This window comes from Mirounga angustirostris, unplaced genomic scaffold (assembly GCF_029215605.1).
Source record: "Mirounga angustirostris isolate CCGP_5_RB_7025 unplaced genomic scaffold, mMirAng1.0.hap1 SCAF_4, whole genome shotgun sequence".
Taxonomy (NCBI): domain Eukaryota; kingdom Metazoa; phylum Chordata; class Mammalia; order Carnivora; family Phocidae; genus Mirounga; species Mirounga angustirostris.
The window spans coordinates 140,090,996-140,104,693 of record NW_026991712.1 but is presented as its reverse complement, the minus strand read 5'-3'; the positions used below and the strand labels follow the sequence as shown (position 1 = coordinate 140,104,693).

Genomic DNA, 13,698 nt, shown 5'->3' with positions numbered 1-13,698 from the left:
GTTCTGACTCGCCAGGGCTGGCCCTTGCTTTCCTTGTTGTAAAAACTCTATTGTTACTATTGTTAATCTGTTAGTTGCAGCTAAACTTAGCAGTTTAGGCAGCCGTGCCCTCTGTTGGCTCTTTCTGAAACTGCAGCCAAATCCAGTTCTTGGCATTGGTGTCAGGTGCCTCACTCCGTACTTCTGCACTGATGACTATAACCTAGAAGAAGAACCACCGGTCAGAACGAGGAGTAGCCCGGGAGCTCTGGAGAAAGCAGCTCAGAACTAGTGGAGATGGAAGGCATCTCCAGGCTAAGCATACAAGGCAGGCTTTTATGATTCCCGTTCAACAGATGAGAAAGCTGAAATTCAGGCACAGCACCATTTAAATGGCAGAAACTGAACTCCAGAACCTCATTCTTTGTCCCAGTGTGAGCTGTCACAGCCATACCGTATTTCCTTTGAATGCTTTTGAATTTATTTGCAGGTTACAAATGTAAAGTGGATGTTTACCTGTCATGTACTATTGTTTGGAACCATCTAAAAAAAACAATAGGGAATCAGATAGTCATTCTTTCTTTCTTTCATTCACCAAATATTATTTGAGCATCTACATGCTGGGCAGTGTTGTACATAATGAAGATACAGTAGTGACTGAAACAGACAAGCTTCCTGCCCTCGCACTCTGATATGATGCGACAGACAATAAGATAAATAAGGTAAAATAGATGAAGTTTGTTAGACAGTAGTGGTGGTGAGAAGGAAACACAAAGCAGAGGAGGGTATGAAATGTTGGGCTGAGTGTTGGTGTGGAAATTTTAGTTACAGTGGCCAAGGAGCTGTGGGAAGTGAAGGAGCCACCCGTGCAGATGCTGATCGCAGAGTGTTCCAGACAGAAGGTGGAGCACCAGCGGAGCACTGAGGTGGAGACGCCCCCAGCATGTTAGAGGGACAGCAAGGAGGCCAGTGTGGCTGGAACACCGTGGCCGCAGAGGAAAATGTTAAGAGCTGAAAGCAGAGACATAACTGGGCAGGTTACCCGCAGATGACCTTGTGGGTCATAGTAGGACTTAAACTTGTGACCTTAGGGAGCTGGGTTTCCTTTGGACAGTTTTAAGCAGAGGAGTGTAATCATCTGCTGTGTTTGAACAGGACCGTTCTAGCTGCTATGGAATGAGTCGGCGAGGGGCTGAAGCAAAGAGAACAGCCAGGGGGCTTTTGTAGAACTCCAGGCAAGAGATGATTTTGTAGAAAGACCAATAGAGAGGCGCCTAGTGGCTCCGTCGTTAAGCGTCTGCCTTTGGTTCAGGTCATGATCCCAGGGTCCTGGGATCGAGTTCCGCATCGGGCTCCCTGCTCAGCGGGGAGCCTGCTTCTTCTGCCTCTGCCCCTCCTCCGCTTGTGCTCTCCCTCCCTCTCTCAAATAAATAAATAAAATCTTAAAAAAAAAAAAAAAGACCAATAGAATTTTATGAGAACTGAATGTGGGTTGTGAGAGAAGTAGTCAAGGACGACACCGAGGCATTTGTTGAAACTGAAAGAATGAAGCTGTAGTTACCTGAGATGAGGAAGACTACCAGAGCAGAGGTCGGAGGGGGTGGGCTCAGTCCTGGCATGTTAGCTTTGACATACCTGCTGGACATCCCACTAACTGGTGATTGGATAGAGAGATCTGGAGTTAAGAGGTGGTGTGGAGATGCAGATTCAGAAATTATCATTACATAGATTGGTATTACAGAGATGGTATTTAGATGATCAACTAGGGTGAGACAAGATAAGATGAGCTAACTAAGAGGAGGTTTAGATGGGAGAGATAAGAAACTCAAGGACGGAGCCCTGTGGCACTCCCATAGAGGTTCAGGAAATAGAAAGGACACTAGGAAAGTATGGTGTCATGGTAGCCAAATGAAGACAGTAGTTTGAGAGAATAATCCATTTGTGTCAAATGCTGCAAATAGGTTGAGTCAGATGAGGATGAGAACCAACCATTGAAGATCGTGTGGTTTCTCTAATTCTCCCCGGACTTACAGTGGGTTTTCTTGTTCTGATTTTCCCCCAGGTTGTAGCAGATACCAACATAAGCGCCATAGCAACTCAGCTTGAAAACATGTCTACAAGCTACCACCTTGGTTCTCCCGCTGCTGAACACCATCCAGAAGACACAGAGTGAGTATTCGAGATGCACAGTGCCTATTACGTGTGTGGGCAAGGCTCAGCGAGACCTTTCCAGAATCTAGAGTGTGCTTTCTAGAGAAGAAGAGTGATGAAGTACACATTACCTTTCCTCACTCCTAGAGAATCTCCAGGAACGCACCAAGGTTTCCTGATTTCTCACCAGGCTTGGTTCCACGTAGAACTTCCTAAGAGACTACTGTCAAGGGCCTGCACACACACTGCACCTGGTTACTTTGACACGGTTCCTTCTTCCTTAAGAAATCACAGATTCACAGCCCAGGTGCACCCTGCTGTATTATGCAGGGAACTGTGTGTTCTAAGCTAAAATCTTGTTCCGAGATTAAATCTTACTGTTATACTTGCTGGGATTCTTCATTAAAACCCATCATTGCTGTTACAATTGTTCATGAAAGCAGGGTTTCTCACACTGGAATGTGCACATTAAATATCCACGGAGCATATGTAAAATGGCTCATTTCTCTGGCCCCATTCTCAGAGACTCTGATGAGGTGGTCTGTAGTGGATTCCCCAGGGCAGTTTTGCTACGGATCGGCAGAGGATCTGTATTTTCAGAAATGCTGCCTAAAGTTATGCCTCTCCGTACCGCCAGTGCCTGGTCACCAGTAGGTGCTCAGTAAATGCTTGTTGACGGATCTGAATGTTTCATTGGAAAGCGCTGTTGATCACAGACATTTCGAACTTTCTCCCGGTACTTCGCAGCTTAAATGACACCTTTGAGTTTGTTTTTCTTGAGGAAGGAATATTAAACTTAAGCTCGTTTTTATTTTTCTCTCATTATGAAAGTAATAAATGCATGCTATTAAAATATGACAAATACATAAAATTACGATATTTTCAAGTTACAGTGGCCCTGACCCTATTATAGGAAGAGTACCTGGTGCACCTTTAGCATCCTTTGATGTCCCTATGGAAGTACAGAGATGCCCTTGTACTCTTGGTTCCTTTGCTAGGAACCACAGCTCCTGGCAAGTTGGGAACCACTAGCATAAAAGGATTTATAAATTATTTATAATCCAACCGCTGTTAACATTTGGAGATTCTTTTTTATTAGTCTTCTATATGAAAGTAAATTAAAACGAATTGAAAATGTGAGATAAATGGAGGCAAACTCCATCTGAGGTTGCCAACTGAGGAGTGGAGTTACATTCTCCCCCTCTCCCCGTGAAAACAGGTCTCTCATCACGAAGAAGCACAATTACGAAGGTCTCTAGTGATTTGGTGGCTCCCAGGGCCTAGCTCTAAGACAATGACTTCAGACATCTAGATTCCTATTTCAGTATCCTTAGAAACAGGGGGCTGCGTTTGAAGAGGAACCATGTATTATCCAATTCATGTCTGGCTGGTGCGCCATGACGGAGAATACTTACAAGGCCACGAAGTCATGAAATGGGGAGCCTTGTTCATGACATCATTACCGTGTGGCCGTAGGGGATAATTCATCATTATTTCAGCGGATCTTTATTGAGCACCTTCCGAAGGCCGGCTACTGTACACGTACTGGGCTCTGAGGATTCAAATTTAAAAAACAGGTGAAGGCATTGCCCCAGTCCTCAAGGAACTGCCAGAGAATTGGGAAAACAGGCCCATAAATCCACGTTTGTAAGAGTTGATAAGTATAGGGGAGCCACGTTCCACGAGAAAGATAAATAAGCACAGGGTGCTGTGAAACCGTGGAAGTGGGGCACAACCCTGTTAGGGCGTGTCCTTGGAGACACTACCACTTCGGCTGAGTTTTAAAAGAATTGGAATAAGCAGGAGTGGCATTGAAAACAGTTAACAATTTATATGACACGGACGTTCAGCAATTACTATGGATTGCCTGCTGTAAACAACCAGTAAGTACATCGGTGTGAACCAGCTGAAAATCCACCCGAAAATAAGCCGGGCAAAATTGAGGAAGGGGGAGACGGAAGAATATTCTAGTCAGACAGAACAGCGTATGCAAAGGTGGCTTATATCCCAGTTTTGCAGATTTCTCTAAATCCATGAACGGCTGAGTTTATACCACACAGCTCTGCCCCTCGGACATGCATGCTGCCACAAACCAGGTGCGGCGCCCAGTGTGTAAATATGAACCCCCGACGGGGAAGACAGGTGCCGGGATTCCGGGGTTCCTTTAGGATTTCACCCTTTGGACAAGGGCATTTGGGAATAAGAAATTGGCATTCGCTAAGCTTAAACGACTTGAGCCCACATTTAATTTTTAGCCATGTTATTTCTAAGAGAGAAGACTTCCACACTGGACGAAACTTTGAAAATCTAAATTACCCATTTGAAACAGACAGTCTTTATCCATTTTGCTTCTCCTTGGTTTCTCTCTTTTCTCCCGGATTTCACTTCTCACGGACACAGTCATGATCCTGAGTTTGTGACAAGCACAATGCAGACAGCCGGGAACAAAGGTGACAGGTGACAGAGACTTAAGGAGTTCGTAGTCTGGTAGAGGAGAAAGATGGCTCAGCAGCACGCCACAGTATAGCGAGTGCATGGTGGACATCTGGCCGCACTGCAGAGGGATACAAAGGAGGAGCGGCTGACTCTCCCAAAGGAAAGCATCACCTTGGACGGGGGCCTTTGAAGAATGAGTTCCCACCCTGGGTCCCCTAGGGGGAAGTGGTGGGCGAGGTGTATGGGGCTACTTGGGCAGAAAAGGAGCAGCCGTGTGCTGAGCTTGCGGCTGGCATCCCTATCCTGCACAGAAGCCCACCTGCAGACTGGCGGTCTGCCCCTAAGCTAAGCGAAAGCCCACCTCTCCGTCTGCCCGCACCTTCTTTAAGGATATAAAGACAGTCTCATTCAGCTTTAAACAGTAAGTGTCAAGGTTAAAAACTAAGCATATAGGGCGCCTGGGTGGCTCAGTTGGTTAAGTGACTGCCTTCAGCTCAGGTCATGATCCCAGGGTCCTGGGATCGAGTCCCGCATCGGGCTCCCTGCTCAGCTGGAGGCCTGCTTCTCCCTCTCCCACTCCCCCTGCTTGTGTTCCTCTCTCACTGTGTCTCTCTCTGTCAAATAAATAAATAAAATCTTTAAAAAAAAAAAAAAAACTAAGCATATAGAAGGGTGCTGTGACAAGCTCAGCATCATGACTTTATTTTTCATTAAAAAACAGTTTTACGAAAGAGAAACCCCTAAAACATCAAGTCATTAAAGACATATTGCTCCTCAGTCCCGCGTGACACGGGAAATGTGAAAGTAAGCTTCTAGGTTGCTCTCTGAGAGTTCGATTTCATAAACTGGCCTTCATAGTTTCGCAGTATGAAAGTCTCTCTCAAATCTGTGTTCTTCCATTAAAATGAAATTCCCTCTCAATATCTATTCTTGAATTAAACAGCGTGCATTGTGTTTTCAGAACACCTCCACCTAAGATTATTACTTTGGAGAAAGGCTCTGAAGGATTGGGGTTTAGTATTGTAGGGGGTTATGGAAGTCCCCATGGAGACCTGCCAATTTATGTCAAGACTATATTTGCAAAGGTATTTTTTTCCTTTTTACTGTACTTTTTTTTTTTTTTATTAAACCTAGGTGAGATTTTTTTTTAAAGTGCTTTGCCTTGCTTACTTTTACCTCTACCTGGGTGTGTGCTTATATGCTTATTTCATTTTAACCTTGTGTAGGACATTCCCACACCAGACTAGTGAAAGAGGAGTTCTTTTATAAGAGTGGAGTTACAGGAAGAGTAATTTTCTTTGGACCCTATTACAAAAGTAGATTTTAAAAGAGTGTCTTCTTTCAAGAACACGATATAAGGAGCAATTCCCCACTCTTTGGAAGCTGGCCTTGGAAGTATTATTCTGGGCTAGAACAGAAGTTTGGCTTTCTCCTTCAAGAAAAGATGACAGCAGAGGGCCGGGAAGCAGAAAGCTCTGTACGGGCCTTGGGTCGGTACCGCATTAATGGCTGGCTGTCACCAGTAACCTCAGGATGCTTTAGCTTAAGTTGCTCTCTCTATTCCAGGCCTCTGCTAAGGTACTTGCAGGATCAGGCCACTAAATTAGACCCTGACTGGGTAATAGTGCTTCTCAGGAACTAAACATAGCAGTACATCCTACTTGATACATAGGTCATGGTATAAATTCCTACCGCTGCCTCTAGATGGCTCTTAGGTAAGGGTTTGTTTTTGTTTTTGTTTTTAGGTTTCTTTATTTAAATAATCTCTACGCCCAATGTGGGGCTTGAACTCACAACCCAGAGATCAAGTCACATGCCCTTCCAACTGAGCCAGCCAGGCGCCCCTTAGATGAGTTATTTTTAACTTTATTGTGATTTTTAAAGTTGAAATTCAATTTTATTATAAATTTTGAAGATCTCTGGAAAGGACTTAGTGTTGATAGTGCAACTTTACTCTTCATTGGTTTTATCGCAGTCATTTGTTTACTCATTGATCCAGTGGCCTCCTACTGCTTTTTCCTAAAGAAATAAAGGTCTTCAAGAGAAGAAATAAGATAGATACTCTTTCTAGAAAGCTATACTATACACTAAATAACAAGTTCACTTTTACCTGTGCAGCTCTTACCACCTGTTAATGGAACCTAACTATGACCTGACATAATCCTTAAGCCATTTGGCATTTCCTTTTGGAACACAATAGGCAGCTGCAGATTTACCCACCTGTTTCCAATTTGTTAGGGTGCCTATTAAGAAGACCTGTTATTCCCAAACCACACACCTGTTGACCTGGTGATGGGCAAAAGGGGAGAGGAAAGGCAGGTCAGAAACATTCTGGATAGCAGTGCTGCCCCAGTCTGATAATTCCCAAGGTGGTAAGCTACATACAGACCCTCCTTTTCCTAAGACAACAGTAGTTGTGATAATTTTCATTTTTAAATTTGGATATATTTAAATATATGTATATATATGTAACAAAGTAGTTGTGACAATTATTTGGGGGGGCATTATTATACTTTGCTTTTTACAAAAGCCAGCTATGTAGGTAAGAATAGTGAAAAACACATTCTGCTTCCCTGCCTTTGCCTCCATAAAGCTCTTCCAGAATGTTTGTAATCCCCTGCTCACTTCATAGGTGGATCTGCTGTGTTCAAACAGAGGACTGGTTAGTTTCTCAGGCCTTTTGACCTACAGCCTGGAGTTAGCAGTCACACCAGCTGTACCCATCTAGACAGCTCACAGACAGTGGGACCGGGTGCAGGCCCTTTGGTCAGGTCCACAGAACATACAGCTGAGAATGAAATGGTCATGCATGGCTGGTGGGTTTTGAAAAGAAACTACCATCAGATCACAGTGGGACAAAGTAGTGGGGATAATGGATGCACGGAAGCTCCCACAGAATCTCTCTTCAAAGGTCCTCATTGAAAGTGCTCACTTAGAAAGCACGTCTGCAAGTGGTAACCTAGGAGGAAATATTGAATATCCTTGATATGTTTTATTTTTTAAGGAATGGACCTTTGTTTGTAAAGTGAAGAACACCTAAAAATGAAAAGCTCTGAATTAAAAAAAAAAAAAAAGTTCTAAAGCCCTAGCTAATAGCCTACTTAGTTCAGTCTCAATAAAAGAATATGCCACTACAAACAATTATTATCATTAGTTTTAGATAGTTCCATAGTGTTTATTATAATGAAATCTCATTGGATGACTTTTTTTTTCACTTGTTTGAGTGAACCAATATATCCAAATTTAAAAGTTTTCTTTAGAGACTCAATAAACCAAAAACTAGCAGAAGAGTTTTTTGGTTTGTTTGTTTTTTGTTTTTTTTTTAATGGTGAAATCCTTCTAAAAATGAATTTTGACACTAAGCTAAACATTTCCTCCATAGGAATTTTGAGGATGTAGGAACAATCGCCATATGTTTTCCATGTTTTTAAACAATGAACATACACTCTTTTTTTAAGTTTACTTAAGTAATCTCTACACCCCAACGTGGGGCTTGAACTCACTACCCCAAGATCAAGAGCCACATGCTCTACTGACTGAGCCAGCCAGGCGCCCAGCAACGATCATTTATTCTTAAAAATGTTTGTCTTCTCAAGTTTCTGGATCTCAGATACCCACAGTGTGGGTTTTTATGGGACCTTCTTAGTGTCCCTAAGCTTCTTTTAATAATTCTCTTGCTCAACTAAGCTATTAATTTGGCCCATCGAGGTCTTTTTTTCCCCTCCAGAAATAGGAAGCGTGACAGGCACTTTGAATGTATAGGATTTTTGGGACTTAATCTGATTAACGGTCTATCAGAACCTTCCATTTCTTTCAGGTGTTTGATTGGAAACTTCAAAGTCAAAGCCAGCTTTAGGTCTCAGTCTTTTCAGCAATCAGATTTTACCATAAGCCAACAAGAAATTGGCTTACAATGACTACAACAATCCTGAGCATTTAGGGAACAGCTTTTCAGAGACTGTGAAATCTGAAAACATGAGCTCAATCACCATGAGAGTTTATTTTATCACACTACCACCATTATTGAGTAAATACCATGTGCCATACACTCACTCCTTAGAATAGGCCAACAGGTAGTTAGTAGATGCCTATTTTACAGTATTAAGGAAGGCTGAGTGACAAACTGGGGACACAGCAAGTCAGTAAAGCCACATTTATGAACTAGATGGAGGTCTGTCTGTGAATCATTTATTTCTTCCTTCCTTTGCTTAGTCTACAAATGCCACACTGATCAAGCAGGAGAAGTCAGTAGTAATGACCGGGTAAACACAGCAATACCTGCAAAAATATACAGATTCCAGAAAGTTGAAAAGTCACCCTTTTTTGCATTACTGAAAATGAAAACTTAAAAAACTGGATATGCTTTTCAAAAAAAGTACACAAATATCTGAGGTTTCCTAAAGTCCTTAGATCTTAGCATGTAACATTTAATAAAATCAAGTTAGCCAAGTAATTCTGATTTTATCCACAAGCTGTTTAATCTTGTCTGTGTTGCAGTTAACATACTTTCTTAAAAGAAAAAAAAGATTTGAATGAAGTTATAAGCTTTTTAATTTTGGTATTAGCCCCCAGTACAGACCTGGTTTTGAATATTCTTTATTATACCTTAATACCAGAATTCCACCCTTTTCACAGTTTTGAAATTCTAGATAATTCACCCATCACCTGAGGACCTTCATACTGCAGGTAGACACAGGTCTCTGGAGCATTAGTGCCTCTCAGTTTGGCTCCTGCCTGAGTCCATCAGGACTGTGGGCCTCGATTATTTTCCCTAGCACTTCAACATTATTTAGGGGACTCTCCCGGCACTAATTTCTCAAGGCATTTTTACAGTTACCCCAACAAAAGGAGAAAGCCTCCTACAAATCATTGCCTAGGTTATTTTCTTTCCTTATTCATCCAAAATATTTCTAGTAATATCACGGTATTTTTAGATAACTTGGTTTTAGAATTTTAAAAAGCCCGTTTCACTTGCTTTGTGCCATTTTGAGCAGCCATGCATGACTGAGTATATAATGAAAGTAATCATTCAGAATCCTAAATGATGAAAGATAAATGAAGTTGAAGCTTTTGAATGTGATATTACAAAATTTTAGAGATGTTACACTTTGTGTATTTTATGTAAATGTTTATGTAAAACAACTGTATTGAGATACAATGCACATACAGTACAATTCACTCCATTTTAGAGGCTGCATTTATTTTTTAAGTTTATTTATTTAATCTTTACACCCAACATGGGGTTCGGAATTCTTGACCCCAAGATCAAGAGTTGCATGATCTACCAACTGAGTCAGCTAGGTGCCCGAGGCTACACTTATTTTTGATAGATCACCTCAGTGCTAATATCTTAATAATGCAATGGGAACCCTATGTAATGATGTTACTGGCAATAAGACTAACACCAGATTCAGTTCTGCCTTTGTCAGTGTCTATGTATTCGTGAATATGACGTTCAAATTCCATTCCATACTGAATATTGAAATAAGGTCCTACTTGTATTAAAAGAAATGTGGGGTGCCTGGGTGGCTCAGTTGGTTAAGCGACTGCCTTCGGCTCGGGTCATGATCCTGTCCCTGGATCGAGTCCCGCATCGGGCTCCCTGCTCGGCAGGGAGTCTGCTTCTCCCTCTGACCCTCCCCCCTCTCATGTGCTCTCTCTCATTCTCTCTCTCTCAAATAAATAAATAAAATCTTAAAAAAAAAAAAAAAGAAATGTGAATGTGAGTACATGTCTACTAGTATGTTACCTAAGCAGTGCATAATTATGGTTACTATTCAACCATTATTCAAGTAACACATCCTACATTCGTAATTTTCCTGGTTGAAAAACATTACCTAGAAATCACTTTTAACTGGTAGCTTTTAAAGTTACTCTTTTCATAAGCACATGATAATATTAATATTATTTGTGAACTGCTTGGTCCTGGATTAAACTGGAATGTCTCTTGTTTGTAGGGAGCAGCTGCAGATGATGGCCAGTTGAAGCGAGGCGATCAGATTTTAGCTGTCAATGGCGAGACGCTGGAAGGTGTTACTCATGAGCAAGCTGTGGCCATTCTAAAACACCAGAAAGGGACTGTAATCTTAACTGTGCTGTCGTGAGCCCCGGGTCCTAATCACAAGATAGATGTTGTAGAGTATCCATAGGAAGATGAAGCTCTGAGAGAGGATGAAAAGCAGCCTCCACTAGAATCCACCTTCATTTACCCCCTCACCCTCTTTGCTCAGGAGAGGCGGCTAGATGTCACGGGAATTGTCCAAATCAACCTTCAGCCTCTTGGTGAGGTGAATTTCTAAACCTAGAACGAGTCTTACCTGATTTGCATCTCACATCCATGTTTAGCCACTAGTAGTAACTGGTTCTGATTCTGTTTGCTGCAACCGAAGTTAACCACCTCTCATTCCTGTGCCCTTCTCTGCCCATCCCTCCTCGCTAAGAGGCTTACAGCAAGCTCACATGTCCTCTGATGAACAGAAACAAATGTTAAGCAACTTGTCATCTCACTCATGATTTACTTATGCTAATTGTCTCTTCAGGTATGCCAGAAAACATTAATAGTGTAATTAACTTACCATTGATCCCCATGATGAAACACCCAAGTCTCCTATGGGAAATTATTGTGCTCTTTTCTGCACGACTTAGAGTCAGATATGTCTCAAATTTGTTTCTCTGGATAGATCTTTATAAGCTAGTCATTGGTGATTATGATGAGTCCATTTGCAGACTGTAATCTGAAAATTCTGGAAGGCTTTCTAGTTGTTTTCTTGGCTACATAAACGTATACCACTGAGCAAATGCACCTTGTTCTCCACAGGAACAATTAGCATCCATGTTCTGAATTCTAACCGTGCTAACTCATGTTCAAGTCCAGGAAGTTCAGCTGGAGTTAATGGCATCTCAGTAGGCAGCATCATTGCCTCCCCTTCAGTCTTCAGACAAGCAGGTATAAGCCCCAGAACCAGTCTGCAGAGATCAGTAAGTTTTCCCTCAAGTCAGATGAGGTCTGGGTGGCCTTGGGCTTGTGCAAAGTGGAGTGACAAATTTGAGCATCCTTCCCCTTGGCTCCCTACTGGTCAATCTAGCAGCACAAACTGTAGGAACATAGGGATGGAGCAGCATGCTTGGCCACCAAGTGACTGTGGAAATGAACTCAGCCTAAGAGTCAGTGAGGGGGCTACTTGACTAATGTTTCCTGATCTTCAGGAAGCCTCTCATTTGCTAAAGTTTTACATGCTAAGAAAGCAACGGCAGCAGAAAATACAAAAATACCTTTAAGGTTGAATAGAGGCATTCTTATTTAGGTATTAGCAGGAGGTGGCGGGGAGAGATGCTTATCAGTGAATGTTATAGGTTCTTCTGTAAAAAATGTACCATGAAAGATGAGGACCAGGATCAGTAATAGAAGTAGTTTAGTATCTTTGAACTAAAACACAATGCTACAAATGGTTCACAGTCGTTAACAAAATGGAATGGGCTCTGATTTTAAAATGTTATTTAATAATCACAGATTTTAATTGAGAATTACCTTTGAGTAGAAGTAATCACAAAGTGCATTAACTCTTGTTGGAATATTTTGTGGTTATTCCAAAGTATAGAGTGCCTAAATTTTATGTTGAATAATATGTTTCATGACTGGTATTAAGTTTTCTGAAGTGACATATGGCTTTTGGAATTTCTAACATACCCAAGATGTGCAATGTTGTTAGAACCTTGTCTTTCAGTGCATGAGAAGCTATCAACCTCAGAAGTTCTATGCTAATTGTACCTGCGAGAACACCTGAGGCAGCCAAGAAGAAATGAAGCCCAAATAAAACTTGAAAATGCACCTTAAAAAAAGTGTGTGTGTCTGTGCACACGCATGTGTATACACACACACACACACCTAAGACTTCATATATTTTGAAATGTGATTCTGCTTGATTGTGATGGAATGGCCATTAAATACACATTTGAAATACTACATTGCTGTTGTGTCCCATACACATTATCCTCTTAGGTCATGCCACTATAAGTCTACTGCTAAGGAGGGGCGCCTGGGTGGCTCAGTCGTTAAGCGTCTGCCTTCGGCTCAGGTCATGATCCCAGGGTCCTGGGATCAAGTCCCAGTTGGGCTCCCTGCTTGGCGGGAAGCCTGCTTCTTCCTCTCCCGCTCCCCCTGCTTGTGTTCCTGCTCTCACTTTCTCTCTCTATGTCAAATAAATAAATAAAATCTTTAAAAAAAAAAAAAAAGTCTACTGCTAAGGGAATTGTGCTTTATACTTCTTGCTGCAGTAAATGGACCAAAATTCTCATCACTGGTTCTGTCTCTGCTGCATGACTACTAAATAATTGCCTGGCCAAAAATGCTTTCTTGCACCAGAACTTACAAGCTTAGAGGACACGAAGATGGGAATTTGTGAAAAGAGCACTGGTCTCATAGCCACATGTATTGTTTTGGCCTCATCATTTGGGAAATCTAAGTGTTGTGATTGGAGGCAGCATGAGAAGGAAGTAAATCAGGAAAAAACTGCCGGGTGTCTGTGTAAGATGTTTCCAAAGATTCTAAGTAAGTGTTGTTGCCTAAAGAGCAAATGGAATCTTATTATATATGAAAAAGCGTAATTTCTACATCTGATTTTTTTTTTTTCTTCAGCCATTTTGTTCCCTAATTGGGGGGGGGGTGGAATCCAACTCCTCACAGAGTTTTCCGGTCCTGTTAAAATCTGGGATCCATTAATGGCTGTCTCACGGCAAGTGTTTTACCAGGCATTAGGACAGGTGCTTTACACAAGAGCCAGGACAGTAGTCCAGAGGGCGAGTCTTGGCATCCCCCTGAGTTCGAATCCCAACTCCCCAGCCTTGTGGACTTGAACAAGTTATTTCATTATCCCTTGCTTTAGTTTCTTCAGTTAGAAAAGGGTGGAGGTGGGTGGTTTCTAAGTACTATCATGAGTGAAGTCCAGGCAGAAGCCTTAGTACGGTGCCTGGCTCATAGTGAAGTATTACATAAACAAACATGAGCAATAAACCTCTTTTCTCGGGACGCCTGGGTGGCTCAGTCGTTAAGCGTCTGCCTTCAGCTCAGGTCATGATCCCAGGGTCCTGGGATCGAGCCCCGCATCAGGCTCCCTGCTCGGCGGGAAGCCTGCT

The 13,698-nt window shown here is 42.1% G+C and overlaps 1 protein-coding gene across 8 annotated transcripts in view; it reads left to right on the top strand.

Moving 5' to 3' along the window:
* PATJ (PATJ crumbs cell polarity complex component) overlaps nt 1-12,529 on the top strand; it is a 352,466-nt gene extending 339,937 nt beyond the window's left edge. For 5 of the 8 annotated variants that reach the window (XM_045897546.3, XM_054512834.2, XM_045897544.3 and 2 more), the window contains 3 exons: nt 2,042-2,148; nt 5,510-5,651; nt 10,524-12,529. In XM_045897546.3, the coding sequence (XP_045753502.2) occupies nt 2,042-2,148; nt 5,510-5,651; nt 10,524-10,670 (396 nt within the window). In that variant the 3' untranslated portion in view covers nt 10,671-12,529. Of the gene's footprint in view, nt 1-2,041; nt 2,149-4,530; nt 5,477-5,509; nt 5,652-10,523 lie in introns of those variants that run through there. The other 3 variants (XM_045897545.3, XM_045897547.3, XM_064589056.1) reach the window with 3 other exon arrangements.
* Nucleotides 12,530-13,698: the final 1,169 nt, after the last annotated feature.